At 60.7% G+C, this 21,318-nt stretch overlaps 1 protein-coding gene across 1 annotated transcript; it reads right to left on the reverse strand.

Moving 5' to 3' along the window:
* Positions 1-885: 885 nt before the first annotated feature.
* On the reverse strand, positions 886-21,017 carry MMP15 (matrix metallopeptidase 15). Its single transcript, XM_077898269.1, has 10 exons — positions 20,841-21,017; positions 9,793-9,941; positions 8,993-9,121; positions 7,393-7,700; positions 6,894-7,055; positions 5,708-5,961; positions 5,238-5,376; positions 4,219-4,369; positions 4,015-4,130; positions 886-2,881 (listed from the first exon to the last, which is right to left on the reverse strand). Exons 1-10 carry the CDS (start codon positions 21,000-21,002, stop codon positions 2,415-2,417), a joined length of 2,037 nt encoding a protein of 678 aa, XP_077754395.1. The 5' UTR covers positions 21,003-21,017; the 3' UTR covers positions 886-2,414.
* Positions 21,018-21,318: the final 301 nt, after the last annotated feature.

The raw sequence follows: 21,318 nt of genomic DNA on the forward strand, positions 1-21,318 counted from the left end.
AGCTGGGCCTGAGAGGCCTTTGGGGCTTCTGAGGGCCAGCATTTCCTCCTCTCCTCGGCCAGTTTTCAACACAAAGAGAGGAAAGGGTGTGATCAAGGGGGGCTGGGGAGGAGGAGCGCAGGAGGGTGGGGTGTGGCACAGGTTGAAGGCCCTCGCCCCAGCTGTTGGGGAGGCCTGGTCTGCTCTGCGGTGGCGGTGGCACCCCACAACAGCTGACCATTGCATTTCTGGGGGTGCAGGCCAGTGCCCAGTAGCTCGGCCCAGAGGAGGATGTGGGGTCCGTGCCAGCCAGGCCCACATTCCAGGGGCAGAAAAGCTTCAGTCTCCTGCTCTCCTGGGCCTCATCTGCAGGCTGCCCAGGGTGAGATTTTCTGCTTCTCCAAAGATGGCAGGACAGATGGTGGCCACCATCTCATCCTCTGAGCAGAGCGTGTGCTGAAGGGGCACTTTCCAGATCCGAAGCGGTAGCATGTCCCATCTCTTGCCTCCAAGCTGGTCTTCGGGCGCCCAGAACCCAGTGTGGATGGGTGGGAGAACGAGGTGGCCTGGCCTGGCGTTCCCACCCCTCCTGGTCACGCACTGTGCGTGGGAAGCAGGGACGCCCTCCCTCACCACGAAGGAACGTCAGGTCAAGTCTGCACTCTGCCGGCCCCACTCCGGCAGGGCCAAGCCCGTCCCCGCCTCACTTTCCCCTGGTCTCCGGAGGGCAGCACCCCTCACTCTTCCTCCCAGGCCCCCTGGGAAGATCGCCTCCTCGAGAACTGGGACCAAGGTCTCTTCAGCATGGAGGCCCGGCCCCTGGTCCCAGCCTGGACCCCCTCCTGTCACCCGCAGCCCCTCCAGCCGTGAGCACCAGCCTCGAGCCTCTTACAAAGGAGGCCACGCTTGCCGGCTGTACAATTTAATCAGTGCAGAGTATTTACAGAAAGAAATGCCTGGGGGTGGACGCTGCCCCCCACCCCCCATCCCTTGGCTGGCCCTCCGGTTCCGAGGACGGAGAGGGGAGCAAGCTGCCAGACCTGTGTTCCGGGCCAGCCCGTGAGACGCCTCTCCCTCTAGGGGCCCTCGGGGGTCCGGGTGGCAGGCCCGCTTGCTCAGGGCTACGGGGAAGCACAGGGGACAGAGCCGGCTGTACAGTACCATTTCCACAGCAGCCTTGCCTCCTGCTTTGGGAAGGAAAAGAAGGAGGAAGTGTCCCTGCCTTTAGGGCTGAGCCAGGGAGAAGGGGAGTCTCCAGGCCACAGTGAGCTCCTTGGGGATCTACAGCCATGTCCCACAAGTCTGCATGAGGGGATGAGCTCCTGGCCTCTCTCTGCCAGTGTCCCTCCTCCCAGCGCCCTGAGGGACAGGGAGCTAGACGGAGGAGCCGTCAAGTCTGGTACATGGGGGGCTGTGGGTGCCCATCAGCCCCCTGTCTCCTCAGGGCAGCTGGGACCTGGCAGTGGGTGCCTGAGGCTGATGGGGTTCTGAGACCCCTGAGGACTGTGGTATGGGTGAGGGAGAGAGGGAGGAGGCCCAGGGCAGGAACCCAGGTGGATCATAGGTCAGAGAGGAGCGGACAGGGGCTGGGAGCTGGCTGGAGGGAGGCCCCTGGGTGGAGGGGTCTTGGCAAACCCCCTTTGGTCCTTAGTAAGGCAGGCCCAGGGCTGCTTCTGAAGAGAGGGGAGGAGGTGGAGGCTCAAGTGGTAATGTGGGAACTGGGGACTGTGGGGCCCTTGGCAGGCCAGGGCCAGAGCCAGGGCCAGGGGAGGAGTCTTAGGCAAGAGAAGCCTGGGTCACGGGTTGAGAGGGGTGGGTGGGGAAGGAATCAAAACTCCAAGTGACTCATGGCCAGTAGGCCCCTTGACCCTTCTGACCTCTGTGGCCTGAGGCTGCCCCAGGTGAATGCTCTTCCTAAGGCAGAGATTCAGGTGGGGGCCCCACCAGTCTCCAAAGCCAGCTCAGGCTGAGCGGGGCCCAGGGCTGGAAGGAGCCGCAGGAACCCTTTGGCCACCTTCCAGCGGGGCCTTTGGACCCCCTGCTCCTCTGGCTGTGGCTAAGGCGGGGCTAACTCCCTGTCCAGAGCAGAACTACATCTAGAAAGCTCTGATCCCTGTCCTAAGGGACCACTGCTTCTGGTCAGGAAAGTAGAAATGAAATACTCAATTAGTGTGAAAAAAAAAGAAAGAAAGAAAGAAAGAAAGAAAAACAAAACCCGGGCATAAATAATCAATGGGGCAGGGTTGGCAGGGATGTCAGCGGGCCTGGAGGGGCCCCCACCCAGGGGCTGAGGGAGCCACAGGAGGCTCTGGCTGGGTGCCCCCAGGCGCCGTCTGCCGTCTGAGAAGCACAGGTGTCTGAGAAGCACAGGCCCCGCCAGCCCCAGCCCTTAGCACCGTGAGGCGCAGGAGCAGGAGGGCAGGAGGGGGGTGGTGTCAGACCCACTCCTGCAGAGAGCGCTTGCAGTAGAGGAGCATGCGGGGCGCACCCTTGCGCTGCATCTGCACCAGGGCATAGGTGAGACCCAGGATGCACAGGAGCAGTAGCAGAGGCGGCACCAGCACCATCACCATGTTCACTGTCCGCGTGACCTCCTCCAGCTGCACCACCACACGGCTGCCCCCATCCTCGTCGGTGTCCTCCCCGGAGTCCTGGTCTCGGCCCCCCGTGCCAGGCTCATGGCCCTCCTCGCCCTCCTCGCCGTCCCCACCTGCCCCGGGCTCCGCACCCCCATCGGGGTTGAAGGGCGGACGGGCCACGTCGGGCCATCGGGGGCCTGGCTCCACCTGCTCTTGGCAGCCCATGAAGTCCCGCAGGATGGATTTGGGGTAGCCTGGCTCCATCCGCAGGCGCTCATTGTCAAATTTCCAGTACTTGGTGCCTTTGTAGAAGTACGTGTAGGCTGCAGGGGTGGCAGGGGGCAGGCAGGGAGGAGAGGTGTCAGGTCAGGCCCCACTCACCAGCCAGAGACCCTCAAGATGACCAGGGCATGTTGGAGGTGCCCCGGCTTTAAAATACCCACCTTCCCAGTCACTTGCCTGAGCCTTTTCAAACCTGCCTCCCCCCGCCCCCCCGCTGTCCAACATACAGGAGCCAGACCTGGCTCAGAAAGGGGCAGGGTTTGGGTCAAGGGCCTGACTATGCTTCTAGTGCTTCCTGGCTGGGTTGACACTGACTGGGGCGGGACACACAAGGGTCCTGGGCCCTGCTACCTTGTCCCAGGACTGGCTCCACCCCACACCAGAGAGGCTAGTGTCTTGTTCAAGGCCATGCAGCCAGCCTGTGGAGGACCTGGAGCAGAGCCCCACACTGCCTTGGACAGCTCTGGGGCCTTGGGCACTCTGCCCACGGCCCATCAGCCCCAGGAAGGGCCAAGTCTGAACTAATGGGTGAGTCTAGACTCGGCTGAACGCAATGAGATCAGCGTGGCTGGGGAGTGATGCCATCGTACAAGACACCATGTGATGTGCCTAGGCACTGGCAAAGCCAGCAGGGTCTCCCCTGAGCCCGAGACCCCAGAACCTGAGAACAGAGACTAATGGTTTCTCTTACGTTTGCCAGAGACCTCACCAGAGAAATAAAAGCCACGGCTCCCTTTTGTCAGTTATGGTGACAGAGGTCAAGCTTCCTTTTGAGGCGGGTAAAAGGGGACTCTGGGAAGACCCTTGCCCTCCAGTGCTCTGAGCCGAGCTCACCCTGCTCAGGCTTCAGGGTCCCTGGGGGCTTCCCAGGGTGGGCTGGACTCTGTAGGGAGCAGGGCAGTTCCAGGGCCAGCTCTGGACACAGGCAGACATGGGTTGGACACTTGCTGGGGGACTTGGGGCCCTTTACTCAAACTCTCTGATTTATTTGTCTGTAAAAAGGGGATGGAGACAGTGCAGCAAGGACCAGGAGAGTCATGCTCTGGCAGCCTCCAGCCCAGGGCTCTAACACAGCTGTGTCCCCCTTCCTGCCATCGCGATGCTGGGTAAATCCTGGGTGTGGAGGAGGAGGGATGTGGGTGCTGGGCAGCGCGCAGGGGGTTGGCCTTGGTACCTGCATCGTTGCTCAGGAAGGCCCCTTTGGGGGAGGTAGGGATTCCTTGCCAGACACTGATGGGTTTGGGGTAGCCAGGGTCTCCACGCTGTGTCTCCTCATTGAAGCGCCAGTACCTGTGACCAAAAGCACTGGGATGTGGGTCCTTTCTGGGTAAGGGGCACTCGACTGGGGCCTTCTCCCTTTGGGGAAGGGGGTGCTCACCTGTCCTCTTGGAAGAAGAAGGTATGACCTGTGGGTTCCCACCAGATGGCTGTGTCGATGCGGTCATAGGGAATGCCCAGGCCATAGCTGGTCAGTGGCTGTGGGTAGCCGGGCTCCAGGTTTGCTTCTCGGAAGAGCCAGTAGCGGTCACCTGCAGGAGTGGGAGGTGGGTGAGGACACGAGGAATACTATCCTGGATCTACAGATCCATTCACATCCACGGCTGCAATCACCACACACACACACACACACCACACACACACACCACACACACACTCATACTTACACCCTTACACGCAGGACAGGCACTGACCCCCCACACACACACCCAAGACAATACACAATGCAACTCACTTGCATGTCACACACACTCGCCACTCAGGGACACCCACAACATACTCATTTACACGTGTACAAGTCACTCACTCACAGCTGTACACACACCACACATTCCCGCTATAAATGGCCTGTATTCCCATGTGAACATCCGCCCCGCACCACACACAGTCCTTGTGCACAAACAGGAAAGGGGGCACCCTGCCTGGCCTCGGGGCCCAGGGGCTTTGCTTTGAGGGGGGGCTCAGGCCACAGGTCTGGGGACATGGCAGGTCTGCCAGGGCATCCTGCCCTTGAGACCCTCCCCAGGGAGGTGGGCCCCAAAGGGAGGGCTGGTAGGAAGGAGCCCCTCTGTCCCTGCAGGCAGACCCCAGAAGGCTTGCCCGAGTGGGCTCAGGGGATCTGTTTGTATGAGGGGGCGCTGCCAGAGGCACGGAGGAAAAGGATGCAGAGCCCCATGCTGCAGAAGACAGACACTCGCCTCCCCACCAGGGGGGTCTCCCCATCTCCCGGTTGCCGTCTACCTCCCCCGCCCCTGCCCTGACTCATCTGCCCCCATGGGGGACAACAGGATGACACATGCAATGTAACCCTTTCCTCTTCCCTCAGGCCCGCTGGGTCAGAGGCCAGGCCAGAGGCTAGGGCAGGAAGGCTGCCCCGCCCTCCCACCTACCCCAGCTAACCTTTAAAAAAGACAAAACGTCCGTCTTGGCGCTCGTAGGCAGCACTGATGTCACTGGGCAGGCCACGCCAGAAGTGCCCGATGGGCATGGGATAGTTGTCCAGGACGCGGTTGTGCCGAACCCGCCAGAACCAGCGGCCCTGGGGAGGGCGTGTATGTCAGTGGGCAGACCAGGCCTCCTCCTCAGCCCACCCCTGCCCAGATCAGGGAGATCGGAGGGTCGCTTGGAAAGCCAGGGGGGCACCAGCGAGCCAGCCCTGGGCGGGATACAGGCCTGCACTTGCTAGTCACCCCGGCCCGAGCCCCGAGCTCTCCAGGCTGGTTTCTTCTTGGCCTAGGGTCTGATGGCACCCCAGAGGCTGCTCAGCGAGGCAGCGGGGGATGCTGGGGCAGGCAGAGGGGGATGTGGGGGTGCTCTCCTGCTCTGAGGCTGGGCCAAGGGACTTGGGGAGGCAGGGACAGGGGCCAGACCTTGAACACGAACATCTCCCCGCGCAGCATGGCTACTGTGTCAAAGTCCCCGTCGCAGATGTTGGGGCCATACTGGTCAGGCCGTTCCGTGGCTCGGGGCTGGGCTGGGGGGCCTGGCTTCGGGGGTCGCTCTGGCTTCCCACCTGGGGGTGGTGGCTGGGGGGGTCTGGGGGGCCGATGGTCTGGCCGGCCTGGCCGCCGGGGAGTTACGGTGGGGAGAGGCCGGGTGGGCTGTGGCTGGCCATCCGGGGTGCCTGCAGAGGGGGGTAGGGAGAGTGGGAAGTCAGCCCAGAACCAGGGGACCCTGGGGCCCCCAGTCCAGGAAGACACGTACCAAGTTGCTATCCATCCACAGTAGACCCCTGCCCAACACCAGCCATCACCCTCAGGACCTCCATCCTCCATACAGCTCCCACCTTGACCTCCCCACTCTAGACATGGGTCACTGTGCCCCTGACGCTGCCCCTGTCTCCACTTCTCCTTGGGGACATTCCCCTCAGGGCACAAGCCTGCTTCAGGGGACCAGGAAGTCGTGGACACGTGCAGAGGAAAGAACGCGGCTCTGTGACCTCTGCTGAGGGCCCACCTCATTGCCCAGTTGCGGGGATACAGTAGGGGAGTGTCCATCATGTACGCAGCAGGGCAGGTACCGTGCGCAGCAGTGCCAGCCCTAACAAGGGGCCTGGTGTGGCACCGAGCGCAGGCCCTGACCCACAGAACTAGAGACCTCACCACTGGAGGCCCTCTTGGGTGGGGCGTGGGTGGAGGGGGTGCCACCTGCCTCTGTGAAGTGATAAGGCAACAACACTCACTGGAGAGCCTGGGACAGCCTTGGGTTGGGAGTAGGAGTGAGAAGGATGGGGTCTGGAACCCCAGGGGCATCCCCGTCTAATAAGAATATCACTGACCCTGAGGAGGAAAGGAGGTGTCAGTGAGGGGCCTCAGGGACCCCAGCCTGGAGCCACCATGAGGGCCCTGGGTGAGGGCCAGGCCCTGGAGTTGGCCCTGGGTGTGATTTCTAGCACCATCAGTTACTCACTGAGTGATGCGGACCCATCATTAATCCTCTCTGGGCCGGTTTCCTCATCTACAGAACAGGGTTAGTGGTGGTGCCTATGCCTGGTCGGGCTGGGAGTCGAGAGCCGGAGTGCAGAGCCCCCTGGCCGTGCCCACGCTGCCCCCTCACCGTAGAGCTGCTGGATGCCCCGGAGGTCGTCCTCGGGCAGCTGGAAGGTGTCGGTGTCCATCCACTGGTAGAATGGCGCCATGATGGCACTGGGGTTGCTAGAGTGCTCCAGCCCTAGAGCGTGGCCCAGCTCGTGCACTGCCACCAGGAAGAGGCTATTCCCTGCAGCGGGGGCGGGCAGCATGGTCAGCTCTGGCCCGGCCTGGGGCCTGTGGGCTGAGGCTATCAGAGAGCTGGCCCTTCTGCCCCTTTAGAAGAGGCTGAGCTGCTCTGACTCCAGGGCTTCATGCTTCCCCACCTGGGATATGGGTACGATAATTTCTCTTCTCTATAGCCCCTTGGAGATCATGGGTCAACGGACTGGGATGGAGGGGCAGTGCTCAGAGAAATGCACAGGGGAAGCTCTCCCCAACCAACCCAGTACCTGCTCAACCAGCTCAGAGGGCAGTGCCTGGATCTGCCTCCCCTGCCCTGCCTTGCCCTGGCCAGGTGCTCTCACCATGCAGGTCCGTGCTGGAGAAGGTCCAGGGCTCATCTGCATCGAAGTGGGTATCCCCGCCCAGACCAGGGCCAGGGAAATAGGCATGGGCCAGAAAGCCCCCCGTGCCGTCAAACGGTGAGCTGTCGCCGTGGAACCCAGAGGCAAAGAGTACCATGATGTCAGCTTCCTTCTGCCGCCGCAGCCGGATGTCCTCATAGGGCACCTCCTGGAAGACCAGGGGTGTGGCCTGCTCCCACACGCGGAAGGCCCTTCGCACTGCCTCTAGCGAGTGGTACCATCCCAGCTTCTCTGTGTAGTTCTGGATGCTGTGGGTGGGCAGGGAGACAAGGGATTGAACCCAGGGCCTACTGGGTTTCACTGTCCCCTGCTAGCACCCGCTGCAGGGGTGGGGGTGGGGTGAAGACACATGGTCATGAGAAACATATAGAAGATCTGAGCTGGCTCACGGACAGCGCCCATCAGTACAAACTGTCAGTTTACTCCGATGTCAATTTGAAAAACAGAACGTGTCAAACCCGGGAGTTCATTAGGATATCACCAAATAAGGCTGCACTGTCCCCAATTATCTTAAATAGGAAAATCATTAAGCAAACGAAACTATAGGTACTATGTAGCCGAGAGAAAGAACTAGATGGTTTGCATACAAATGGCCGAGGCTTGGGAAACATGGGCCAAGTGGTTCTGATTATTGGACTGTAGGGTCAGGCTGCCCTGAGTTTAAGACTGGGCTCTGGCATGATCTAGGTGACCTGGGGCAAGCGACTTAGTCTTTTCTGTATTTCAGTTTCTTGATCTGTAAAATGGGAAAAGGAGAGCAGTGCTCTCATCTTGGGGAGCTGTGGGGATAAAACAAATTAGCTCATGTAGGACATGTGCCCCGAGTCTGCACGTGATAAAAGCAGGATGCAGCCTGTTATTACCCACATAAATCAGATTAAGCTTCTGTGTGCTGGACAGATCTCCTCCATTAAAAGCTGGTTGGGCCATGAATTCGCTCTGGGGGCCTGGGTCTAAGTGGCCACAGGAGCTGCTCTTCCTCGGGAGACAGAGCTGTGGGTGGGGCGGTGGCTGGAGTGAAACAGGAAGGGGAGCCCTTGGGGACTGCCACAGGGCTCTGGGCTCAGGGGGTTTCTTGCCAAAGGAGGCGGATGCCTGACCCAGGGTTCTTGCAGGGACCTGTTGCCTGCCCATCTGCCAGAGGCCTGGATTCCAGCACCATGCCACCCTTAGGTGCGTGCCTCCCCTTAGGTGCCTGAAGTCCCCCTGCCAGGCAGTGTGGTGACCCCCAGCTAGGAAGCCAGCCCCGGGACTGCTGGTGGGTAGGGAGTGAGGAGGGAAGGAACACTGAGCGGAAGCAGGTCCAAGGGTCCTGACCTTTGCCGGCGGAAGACTGCCTGGGGTGTGCGGCTGAACTTGTGTGCGTGGGAGTGGGCCGGACTGTCTGTGCTGGGCACCCTGGGGTGGGCTTCTGGGAAAGGAAGCCTTCCAGACAAGCCCACTGGGAAGCCTGAGGCCTCAGCCCGGGTGGGGAGAGGAGTGGGCAGTCTCCAAGTGATGTGACGGGAAAGCTGCTGCCCTGGACCGCCACAGTCCCTACCTGAAGGTCAGGTGGTGGTTGTTCCACTTCCTCCCCGTGAGGGCATAGCGTTTCCGCCGCCGTCGCAGGTTGGCTTTCACGCGCACCCCGAACTGATCCGGCACCCCGCAGCGGGGTCGCTTCATCCACCTGGGTCATGGGCACAGAGGGGTAAGTCCAGAGCCTCTCCTTCCTATGTCTGCCTGCTTTGGCTCTGCCTCTTCCAGGCAGCCCACCTTCTTCCACCCCTTTGCCTGTGGCCTCCAGCCACCCTTTCTATGGGTATGGTGGAGGTGGGAGGCTTTCCGTGCTTCGGTATCCTCAACAGAAACACGGGCCCATTGACCTCAGACTGGAAGACTGAGTGCCCAGTAGGGCTCCACCAAGCTAAGCTCCCTTTCACCAGTATCACCCGGGAATGGGAGAGTTACTCCTTGATATGTTATGCTCAGTGCACACTCAACGACGTGTCCCATCACCTCTGTCAGATTCAGCACAGAGCCCGGGCCAAGCAAGGATGAGGATGTCCCAGCTAGGGCATGCATGCTGCTCCTCCCCATTCCCCTGTCTGTGGCAGACATCACCAGCCCGCCCCACGCTCCTTGCTGCTTGACCAGAGTCACCTCCTGGGGCTCAACATGAAGCTTCAGGCAGCCACTCCCAGCGTGGAATCAGAACTAGCATGGAAGACCTAACCCTTCGCCATTTCTTATCTAGGCCCCTCTAATCTGGAAACTCCACCTGCCAAACCCTTGTCAGAGCAGGTCAGAAGGAGGGCAGGTGCCATTGGGGTCGGGGGAGGGCTCGGTGGAGGGACTCACGCCTTGGTTTCTTCGTCAAGCACGCCCGTGACAGGAATCCCATAGAAGCGCTGCATCTCTGCGAGGGCTGAGGCCAGGATCTGGGCGGAGCGCATGGTGGACATGTGGCGGCTGGGCTGGGGCAGGTAGCCGTACAGCCTCAGCCAGTTCTGCAAAGGAGAAGCCACCACTCGGTCACCATGTCTAGCACTGCTACTTCTAAACACACAGCCTGCACCGACCACTGCCCACCACTGCCACCACCGCCCGGTTGGGGCCGCTGCCACCTCCTACTGCAGTGACCATGTGAGCCTCTGTACTGTTCTCTTTGCTGCCACCTCCTACGGCCTGTTCTCACACAAGAGCAAGAATAAAAGGCCTTTACAAGTCAGGTCTGCTGAGTCTTCTGCTTAGAATCCTCCAAAGACTTCCCAGCTCAGCGGAAAAGCCAGGCCCTCAGTACCTGGCCGGGCCTTCGCTCTCAGACCTCACTGCTCCTGCCTGACCCTAGCTGGTCACATCTCTGCCTCAGGACCTTTGCACTTGCTGCTCCTGCTGCCCAGACACCTGTATGGTTCCCACTCCCATTTTCTTCAGGCTCTGCTTTCACCTCCCCTTAGTGGAGGGGCATTCTCTGACAACACAATGTTAAAAGAAGACCCCCATCTGTGTACCCTGCATCCCCTCTTCTCCTTCCCTGTACTTGTCACCATCTAACACATTACATGTTTCACTTAGGTATTTATTATTTGTCTTCCCCCATTAGGATGGGAACTGTCCATGAGGACAGTCCACAGTAGCTGTCCTTGTCATTGTACTGGCTGCTCCAGGGAGGGCCCCCTACCACTCCTGGCAGACTGCTGGGGACCCTGAGGGGCTCAGAACCTCTTGAGGCCTCACCAAGTAGGAAAGCCGACCCCCGGCAGTGCTCTCTGACAGATCCGACCCTCCCGAAAGAAGAGTAGATGGATTTGGGCAGCGCACCCAGGCCCAAGAGGATGGGCCAGGAGGCCTAAAGTCCAGTCCCTGCTTGCCACAGATGCTTTGTTCTCACCAGGTCTGAGTTTACTCAAGGAAATCAATGGGGTTGTGGAGGTCATGAGATCTGAAGAAGACAGCCCTGGGAAAAGCAGCAGGCACACAATGGGGGTGCCGGTCCCCTTCCAGAGCTTGCTGGGCAAGTCTTCTCCATCTATTCATCTGTCCATTTATCCACCCACCCCTACTCCTGCCGAGAGTTTCTGTGGCACCCTGTGCCGGACACCATGCCAGCTGGAGGCTATGGAGGACCACGGGGGAGCTGTGCTGACCTCCAGGTGCTTACGGGCTCCCTGGGAAGACCAGGTGTTCCCACAGAGGGAGGGATTCACGCCTGCAAGTCTGTGAGCAGACATGACTGTCACAGCCGTAGCTGGAGGATGGGATCCCTGATGAGCCAAACCGAATCGCAGTAAGAATTCATCCTGGCCATGAGCGCATGGTGACTGCCATGGGATGGCCCATAGCAGTCCCTGGACACATGGAAGTGTCCTTTGTACCTCTCCTGGCCCACTCTGGGTCTCTGGGGGGCCCCAGAATGAGGGCACCTGAGGCCTGCTCTCTTGGAGGCTCTGGAAGGTTAAGGCTGCACATCAAAGTCCCATAAGGCAGGATGATGGCCAGATATGGTGGCTGCTGTGGACCAACAGCCCTATGTCAGCTGGCCACGCCCATGTCTCCTGCCACCAGCAGCACAGCCAACTCAAATACTTGCTCCCTCCCTGCCACCTGCCAGCCTACCCCCCCCGCCCCGCCCCGGCATGGCTGGGCTCAGCGGTGCCCACTGCCTCTGCTGGAGGCAATGGCTGTGGATCCAAAGAGGGGGGCACAAATGCCCAGCCGCAGCTGCCAGGCCTCCCAGGCCCTGAGAAACAGCCACAGAACAAGGAGGCAGAGACACAGAGCTGGGGACCAACTCTGGCCCAGGCACTTCAGGTGTGGCTGGATGCCGCCTGTGCGTTAGGCTGTTGGCAGACTACATTTTTTTTTTTATTTCCAGAAGACAAGACAGCCAAGTTTATATTTATTCAAAGGGACAGTGTTAAAAAAAAAAAATCAAACATCCTCTAATCAAGTGCTGCATTTAACGAAATCCATGTCAGACATAAAATGAGACAGAAGACAACCACAGAGATGTGGCCACTTAGGGGGGAATCTGTGCCTTGGAGCACCTCCCCTCCCCTGGGACACTGGGCACCCCCAGAAAGCAAGGGACGAGTGACGGCAGGTGAAGCAGCGGGGGAGCTGTGAGGGGTCCGCAGGCCAGCTGGCCCGGCTCCGACCTCCAGGAGGCACTGGGGATGAGGCACCTGCAGACGTCAGAGCCCACCGACACGGGGCGGCTGGACCAGGACCTGCCTCCTCACGCGGGCTTCCTGGAGGAGGAGTGGGGGGGCCATACCGCGGCTTGGCCATGTGCTGGGCAGGGAAAGGTGCTCAATCAATGTATTATTAATGACAGAGGCCTGTCTGGCTGTCCCTGGAACGGCAGCCTTTTGCCTCTCCGGAGAGTGGAAGGGTCCAGGCTCCAGCCTCAGGCCAGGGCAGGGCAGAGGGGGAGGCAGGAGTGCTCTGCCCCCCACCTCCCCGACCCTCCCACCCAGGGGTCCTACCCTCCCACACTGGCAGGGCCACAGGCCCCCTCCCTGTCCTCCCCCAGCGCGGGCAAGCTCTCCTGAAGCTCCGTGCGCACGGAAGGGCGGGGCGGGAGTCCACCGGAGCCGCGGGTCCCCGAAGCGGCTTGGAGACACAGAACCATGATGCCAGGCCAGCTGACGGTGGGGGGAGCCTGCGGACGACGAGGGCGCCTCTACAGCACCTATTTGCATAAGGTAAAAATATCTCAGGGAGTGCAATCACAGGCCACCAAGGGGCTGATTAGCAGCGTCTGCAGTGACAGGGGGAGGGCAGGGGCAGGCTCCGCGGCGGGCAGGCAGGCTCGGCGGCCCTGGGGAGGGAGGGGAGCTGGGGCCGTCCCGGTGAAGAGCTCCAGACCCCGCAGAGCCGAGGGGCAGCTCAGGGGCAGCTCAGGGCCGACGGGAAGGTCTCGTGGGTGCCTGAGGACCCTCCTCCATGCAGACAAGCACCCCTGGGGGCTCAGGGAAGCCAAGAGCTTCCGTGTCAGCATTGGCCAGGCCTTGACCGGTCAGTCTCCTGGGGACCAGTGGCCCCGGGCACCGCCAGTGCGAGAAGGCGGCCAGAAGCAAGGGCATGTGAGGGAGGGGGGCAGACACGTGGCCGGGGCGCAGGGCGGCGGAGCCCCAGACGCCAGGGTGAAGCTGCTGCTGGAGCCCGCCTGACTCTGGCAAGCCTGTGCTCAGGGCTGACTGCCAAGCGCTGATGGTCTACACCCGCCTTGGGGCTGTGTGGGCTTTCACGTTCCCCGTGTCTAGGGGGTCTCTCTCCGCCCTGCTGCCGGGCTGTGTGACCAGCCCAGGAGGGGAGAGCATGGCATACGGCTGCACAGGTGTGTGACAGCGGCTGCTCGCACCCCTCGGGTCCCAGCTTGCAGGCATGCTCTGCCGTTATGGGCCAAAAGGGGGTAGTGATTCCAAGGTCATGACCGACCTTGCTGGCTCAAAGTCGGGGAGGGGCTGTGTTCAAGGCCCTGCTGTTCCCACTGGTGACTGTAAAGTCTGTCCGTTACAGAAGTAGCCCCCTTTTCTTTCTTGTTACCTAGAGTCTCATAAGTGGGGTAAGCCAAGCAGGTGGGGAAACTGAGGGGAGGACAGGTCAGGGGGACCTCCTCTACGAGGGCCAATGTCCAGTTGATGGCAGAGAAGGATCTAAAAAGAGAATTCTAGGGACCATGCAGAGAGACCCCACTACCCAAGTTCTTCCAGCCATTTCTTTCCCTAGCTCCAGACCTCACCCTCTTAAGTATGTATAGACGCTTCAGGTGAGTGGTAACCCCAGGTAAGGAAATGTGGGACCATCAGGAGTCTGAGGGGAGATTCCTGGCCCCCTGGCCCCTCGGTGAGGCCATAAAGGCTGCGAACCTACTGTGGGCCAGGCAGTTTACTCTTGCCATCCCACTCAATGCTCACAAGTAACCCCATCCCCATTATACAGAGAGTGAGGTTCAGAGAGGGTGAGTGGCCCACCCAGGGTCACACAACTGTCTGGCTAGAATTGGAGCCCATAAGCGGTGCTATTGGCCCAGGCTACTGTGAAGTAGCACCGGCTCCTCTTGGCTGGATGAGCAACACCCAGCACAGCACTGGGGGAGGGCATCTAATCATCCCCACACCCCACCTCCCTGGCTGGGTCTGGGCGCTGGGCCATGTCAGCAGGGCTGCCCCCTAGAATTGCTGAGACAATGCCAAGCCAGGCCCATAGGGAGGGTATGTCTGAGAAGGAGCCTCGGATCAATATTGTGCATTAAGCGGCTGTGGGGGGCCGGGGGCGGGGGAGCGCCCCTGCTGCCACCACAGCCAGCTCCTCCAGACTGATTGCTGGGGCCCCTCCCACCCGGCTTTATCGGACCCTGTGCGATAAGGACGCTCTCTGCAGGGCTCTGCCCTGCTTCTGTCACCCACAGCTCTCTCTGCAGTCCAAGCAGACCCTGGCAGGGTTGCCAGTCAGGCATAAAAGGCATCTTGTCAGAGCTCCCAGTGACGGACCTGGACCTTCCATGGTGTGAGGTCCTCATGGTGTTCACCTCCCTTACTCTGTATCCTGGTCTGTGGGCTCTTGGGAACAGGCCAAGGTCTTGCCTGGCTCTGGATTTGGCCAGCACAGAGCCAGCGCTGAGATTTGTAGTCCTGGGAAGCCACAAACCCTGCAGATGCAAAGCATGCACCCTGGGGCCATTGGGGGTACCCTCTCCGGGGGATCAGAGCCAGGAGCCCATTCAGCAGCTAGATGACCCCACCCAGCCCTAGACTCATCCAGCCTTAGTCTAGAGAGGACCTCAGGGCCATCAAATCTAGCTACCTCACTGAAGATTCTACGGACCATGGCTGGGCCCAGGACTCTTCCAGCCTGTACCCCTGCAAAGATGGGGTGCCCACTGCCACCAAGGGAGCCCATTCTGTCTTTGGGCATCCATGACTGTTGGGAAGCTCCTCCTCAGGTGGAGCAGAAATCTGCCTCCCAGTGACACGTGCCCCTTGGTCTTGACTGTTTGTCCACCTAACAGGCCTTTGAGTGATACAGGCACGCTAATTAAGCTTCTCTGAGCCCCCTGTTCCTTCCTTGCAAAACAGAGTCAATATTAATCACTCCCTACCTGCCACAATGGGATGATAGCACAGATGACACAGACCCAAGGCCAGTGAAGAGAGGGGGCACCACGCCAAGCCCCTGTCCTTGGTGGATGCTTTTGCCTTTTGAGACAGCACGGTCCATATTTTAGCAGTTCCAGAAGAACACACTTGCTCATTTGGGGCTCAAGCTGTTCTCCCGCCCCACTACATGAAGGCTGCAGCTGGGGAAGTTGCTCTGGGTGGCAGGCAGAGTAGAAGGGGTGGGGAGGTCCAGCCAGGGAAGCAGGAAGGAGGTAGTTGCCAGAGTTTCCTGGGTTTCTTCCCCACCCCCCTCACCCGCCCTCTTCCAGCCTGGGCCTGTAATCCTTAACCTGGAGGGAAAAACAGACCGGTCCTTAGGCCAGGTCCTTGGGCCAGAGGGCGGGGTGAATGTGCCCCGTTTGCTAGTAGTTTCGGGGCAGGATGGGAGCCAGGCCTTGGGGCCTCACCTGGAAACTCTCCTGTAGTAGATACTAGTATCTATCAAGTGTAGATAGTGTGCTCAGGGTACAAAGCCTGGGTGGCTGGATAGGCTGTGGGGGAGGGCTAGGTGCCATTCTGGCCTCACCTCCACAACCTCCTTCCCACCTGGCTTCAGCTCAGCGGGGCACCACACAGGATGACACCTTGCAGCCTGTAGCCCAGCACTCGTGCTCCAGGCCAGACCAGCTGGGTTCATTCCAGCTCTGCTACCCCTCCGGCTGTGGAGTTTGGGGCAACTTCTCTTACCCCTCCCCTAGTCTCAGTTTCCTCTCCTGTACAGCAGGGTAACGACAGCCCCTACACTTGCAGAGTTAACACCGGGACTGAATGGGAAAATGCATACAAAACACCCACGGGCCGTGCCTAGGACATAACTATGGATGTTGAAGATGCTCAACAATGACACCTGATCCTCATTGGGCCCCACGTGAGGACCACTGGGCACACTGTTCAGCATTTTACACATAAATGTACTGGATCTCCCCAGTAACTCCATCTGGTAGATGCTATTACAATTCTCATTCTGTAGACAGGGAAACTGCGGCACACAGAGGTTTCATGACTTGCCCAACAGCAAATGCTATTTGCTACTCATTGTCACTGTGTTTGGCCACCATTTTGCAAGTGCTTATGTACCCAGGGCCATGCTCCTAAATGCTCCACATGAAGCTGGGCTCTCACCCCGCCAGGGTGGCAGTCGCTCCCGGAAAGACAAGGTAGTTCTCAGGGCTAATGGCCAGCCCTGGAAAGCTGATCCACACCCTGGCCTCCAGGCTCTGGCAGCTTGACCATCAGATGGCAGTGGGACTGGAAACATCTCTAAAGGCTGGATAGCAACAGGCACCTTGGTCCTCATCTGTCTGTCCAGACATCAGAGAATGAGTTGGGTCTTCTTGCTCATTTCCTGCTGTTCCCACAAGGGCAATGGGACGTGGTAAGAGGCATCCTTCTCTGTCTCTCTGATCCAAGCCCAGCATGCATATCTATGCCGTTCTTGTCTGGGGATGCAAAATCTGTGCTACCTCCCCCAAAGGGTCGGGTCCACAGCCTTTGGTCTCCAGGCTTCTCCAGAACTGGGGAGCACCCTCATGTGAGCCCTGATCTGGGGGGAGCTCATTCAGCTAGAAGGCACCTATGGTGTGCTGCAGGCTTACAGCGTTCCACCTGCAGGGCCCCAGGTCCTCACATTCATCGGTCCGGTCCTTCTAGGACCCTGTGTGGTAGAGGGGGTCCCAGCAGACAGTCCCTGACCCCTCTCTGCTTCTGCCGACTCAGGGACTGCACCTCCAGGTCCGAAAGCAAGCTGGCCATGGGGCTTGGCCCCTACCTGAGTGGCCAGTGGTGTGGGCCATGTAAACCTTGGGATCATACGGAAGATACCAGATGTCTCAGTCTGTTTAGACCACAATAACAAAAATACCATAAGCTGGGTGACTTATAACATTCATTGCTCACAGTTCTAGAGGCCAGCAGCCCAAGATGAGGGCAGTGGCAGGGTTATGTCCCAGGGAGGTCTTTCTTCTGGGTTGTGGACTGCCAACTGCCGACTGCTTGCTGTGCCCTCACATGGTAGATGGGGCAAGGGAGCTTTCTCAGAGTTTCCTTCAAGAGGGCTCCATCCTCATGACCTAGTCACCTCTTAAAGGCCTCCCTCCTAATACCATCACCTCAGGAGGCAGATTTCAACATATGATTTTGAAGGAGGACACACACATTCAGTGTAGAGCACCAACTACAACCCGAGGTGGGAGCAGTGGTGACCCCCAGCTGGCCTCAGGCAGAAATCAAAATCCCAGCTGGGCAGCTGGGTGATGATGGCAGGGAGCATCTGGTCAAGGAACAGAAGGGGCCCTTCCATGGCCATTCTGAGTTGGCCTCAGAAAACATGGGCAGTGAGTGCTGGGAGTTTGCACAAAGTCTCCCATAGGGGATCCAGGAGTGTTCTGCTCCTTGGGGTGGGACAAAGGAAGGTAGCTGTGTTCAGGGGTCAGAATGCGCAGGTCGAGTGTTGAGACAAGCACCCGCCGGGCTATTCTTCACATGGAGGTGGCTGGCTGACTGGACGGCGGGGCAGCCCAGACGCGGGGACCTGGCAGGAGATGGACTGTGATGAGCATGGCCCAATCGGATGCCAGGTCCCTGGCTGAGCTCATCAGCCCAGTTCTCTCTGGGTTTTGAAACAGAGTATGGCGAGGAGTGGTTTGTTTAGTTGGAGAAGACACTGAAAAGCCAAGATGGGAGGGAAGAGAGAAAACTAAGCTTCTTCTGAAGGTTCCCAATGACAAGGCCCTCACATTAACCCCTTTTCCCTGAGGGTGGGCACAGGGTACCTCTGCACTCTCTGCTCCGCATTTAAGAAACGATCCTAAAAGGACCAGCAAGAAATAAAATAAAATAAAATAAAATAAAATAAAATAAAATAAAATAAAAAATAAAAGGACCAGGAAGGTAGCGCAAGCAGAGATGGGAACACAAGCTGCCTGGGGGTTCGGCCTAATGGTCAGATCTGAAGGTCAAAATCACAATTTGAGGTGGCTTGCACCCCTCTTTTTACTCATTCTGCTCAGCCACCCCCTAGAGGCAAGGAAGCTGTGCGGAAGTCTACCTCCGCGGACCCGGGTATGAGCACATTTTAATGGCGGTGGCACCAGTGGCACCACACCTGTGAACCCTGCAGCTGAGTCACCTCCGTGGGGCGGGTCTGAGAACCTGAAGTCGTGTCTCACAGGAGGGTGCAGGTCTCACAGGAGGGTGCAGGTCGGGGAGAAGACCAGAGATTCTCTGGTGAAAACTGAGACACCTGAGCAGACGAGGTGTGGCAGCCGGAAACAGCGGGACAGAGACCCGAAGGCAGGGGCTGGACGCTCAGGGCAGGGAGTCCAGGAGCTGCCACTGGCAAGGCAGTCCGGCAGGGCGCGGGTCTGTGCAGGGGAGAGGGACTCCAGCCCAGAATGGCTGGAACCTGGGACTTGACATCACAGGCAGCCAATGGGACAGTGCAGAGCAGCTCAGTGGTGACTCCCTCAAGGACGACTGCCTTCTCCAGGCTGGGTGTGCCAGGTGGCAGGTGGTAGCCGGCTCCTAGCACATGCCAGGCTTCCTGATTCTTTAGTCTGGTGAAACTCCTGTGGTTTCTGTCCTGGGAGAGGGAGAGGGAAGAGAGAGGGGCTGGCCTTGACTCAGTTGCCAGGCTGCTCAGGGGAGGTCCCGGCCATGGCCTGACCTGAAAGTCTGGAGCTACAGAGGTTGTCTCGGGTGAGGGCCAGAGCCCTTCCTCTAAGGGAGGGAGGCTCTGTACACAGGGAATGGGCCAGGCCCAGGAGTCTCAGATGCTGGTCCCCAGATAGCACGGGCCTAGGGTTCTCCCATGGGCCTCCTGGCAAATGGGCTGGTTACTGAAGCCATTTGACTTTTGGGGCCCAGATCTGGATAGACTTGACAGACTTCAAAGAACGGGCTGTACCCCAAAGCCAACTCTAGTTGCTGGGGCAGCCCACTTGTCTCTGGCCCCCTGTCTACCTTGGCTTCCAACATCAAGGCTTCCAACATCCTTCTACCTTCCAGTGTCTCTTCCAGCAGTGAGTTAACCCAAGTTTTCCCCCAGGAGATGGACTGCAGGCCAGTCACAAATCTCTAGCCAGAGCCACCACAGGCTCAGATTTGACAGTGCAGGCCTGGGCTGTGGGTACTCCCTCAGCTAGGAGAGGAGGGGGGCGATGGAGGACCAGAAGCAAAGGAAAGAGAGGAAAGCCCCTCAAACCACAGTTCCTAGCGCCCCAACTCCTGGCCATCCAGGATGCCAATTCACAGGCAGGGCCACCCAATCCAGCTTGGTCTGTAGTTGCTTCCTTTACAGAGATGCCATTCTTAAATAGATTGTAATATTGTAATATGACTTGCAATCCTTTGGTCCTCCACTCCAGAGGGTAGCAGGTGGACTGGATAAGCACTCTCTACCCATTGCCTGGATGGGAGTCCCCACCGGCAGGAGCTCCCTATAAGCCTCTGCCTGACTGCTTGTGTGAAATGGGGGGCGGCTGGACTGGGCATGGGTTGGGCTCCCACTCCACCTCCTGCCAAGGCTCCCCGCAGCTTTCCCTAGCCCGGCCAGGGAGGGAGGGCAGAGCAGGTGGGGAACTGGCTGGGAGGTGTAACTTGAGCCGGGAGGAATTCCCTGCCCTTCCTCCAAGCTTTTATTAAAGCAGGGCGGGGAAGGGCAGGCTTCCATCGGAAAAATCTCCCAGGCTGCCGGGGAGGTGGGGAAGCGCGGGGGTGGGGGGGTGGCTGGGAGGCAGCACCGGCCCGGCGGCCAATAGAAGGCACTCAGGCCCACAGCCCGGGCTGCGGGAGGCTCCAGGCCGGCCCAAGGGTCCCGAGGCCCGAGCCCTGCACCCATCCCCTCGCTCCTGCCCAATCCACCCCTCTGCTGGTCCGGGGCAGGGAGTCGGGGCTTAGAAGTCTGGACTGAACGCTCCCCTCTTGCTGGGGCGGAGCTGGTGCCCTCACTGTCGGTGCTCGGGAGGAGGGCGCTGGGCGACCCGAGGGGCCGGCGTGTGGTGCGGGGGATGCCCGGGGGACCCCGCTCCACCAGGAGGCCGTGCCTGGTTACCGCGGGACCCATCCGGAGATCGGGCTCCGTAGGGACGTCAGTGGGCTCCTGATGAAAACACGATGGGAGTCCGCCCTCTCCCACCCAGGCGGCGGCGCAGGGGCGCTAGTGGGAGGAAGCGCCCGCGGACGCGGGGTCTCCCTCGAACCCACCTGGCCCTGGGGCGGCTTCCGCTCAAGAGCCCAAGAAAGTCGCCAAGGCGCCCCCGCGACCCGAGACCGCTGTCTGGGAGGCTCGCGGCCCTGCCCCCCCCCCCCCCCCCCCCGGCCCGCGGCTCGCTGTCACCCCGGCCAGAGGCTGCCGCGGCGGGCGCGCTGCGCGCTCGGCTCGGTCCGCCCAGGGCAGCCCCCTCCCCATTCGCAGAGAACGTCACGGCGCGCCCCAGGGCTCTCGAGGAATCGGCCGCGCGGGGAGAGGCGCGGAGGGGAGCGAGGGCTGGGGGCAGCAGAAGCGGCTCAGCGCCGCGGAGGGCCCTGGGGGTGCAGCGGGCGCGAGTCCTCCGCCCTCCAGGATCCGGGAGGAGGCGCGCCGCAGAGCGCCGGCTGGGGAGCCGCAGGTCGCCGGGCCCCGGTCTTCCCCGCCCCCCATCTCCGGGACCCCGGCTCGTCTCCGCGCCTCCACCCCCTCCGGGCTGCGGGCGTGGCTCCCCCCGCCCACCCACCCGCCCCGAGGCTCCGGGCCGGGGTCCTTACCTCGGCGTTGACTTCTGCGTCCTCCGCCGCCGCGCCGCGGCCCAGGCAGCCCAGCAGCACCAGGAGCAGCGGCAGCAGCCGCGGCCGCGCCGCCGCCTCCCGGCCGCCGAGGACACTGCCCGCCCGGCCCGGCCGTCCGAGCGCGCTCCGGTCGCTGCCCATGCTCTCGGCGCCCAGTCCGGCCCGGCGCGCTCCACGCCCGGCTCCTCGCTGGCCGGCGCCGGGGCCCCGCACGCGGCTCGGAAACTTGCGACGCTCCCTGGCTCCGCGCCCGGCGGGCGCGCGGCAGACCTCGGGGTCCCGGGCCCCGCCGGAGCCGCCGGGGTCCCCTCGGCAAATTCCCACGCCCGGGGAGCAGCGGGCGGGGCAGGTCCGCGGGGGGCGCCGGCCGGAGCCGCCCGCCGCGGGGTCCCGCAGCCTCCGCGCCCGGGCCCGGCTCCCCGGAGCGAGCGCGACTCCCGAGCCTTTGTCTGGCTCA

The sequence above is a fragment of the Canis aureus genome, chromosome 5 (assembly GCF_053574225.1).
Source record: "Canis aureus isolate CA01 chromosome 5, VMU_Caureus_v.1.0, whole genome shotgun sequence".
Taxonomy (NCBI): Eukaryota; Metazoa; Chordata; class Mammalia; order Carnivora; family Canidae; genus Canis; species Canis aureus.

What these genes read in the sequence shown, in the direction of transcription:
- MMP15 (XM_077898269.1), bottom strand. Translation starts at nt 21,002, where the DNA reads ATGGGCAGCGACCGGAGCGCGCTCGGACGGCCGGGCCGGGCGGGCAGT. An exon ending in AACCACCACCTGACCTTCAG is followed by an intron (nt 7,701 to 8,992) that starts GTAGGGACTGTG and finishes GCCCACCCACAG; the next exon opens with CATCCAGAACTACACAGAGA. An exon ending in GGGCATCCAGCAGCTCTACG is followed by an intron (nt 5,962 to 6,893) that starts GTGAGGGGGCAG and finishes CCCCCTCTGCAG; the next exon opens with GCACCCCGGATGGCCAGCCA.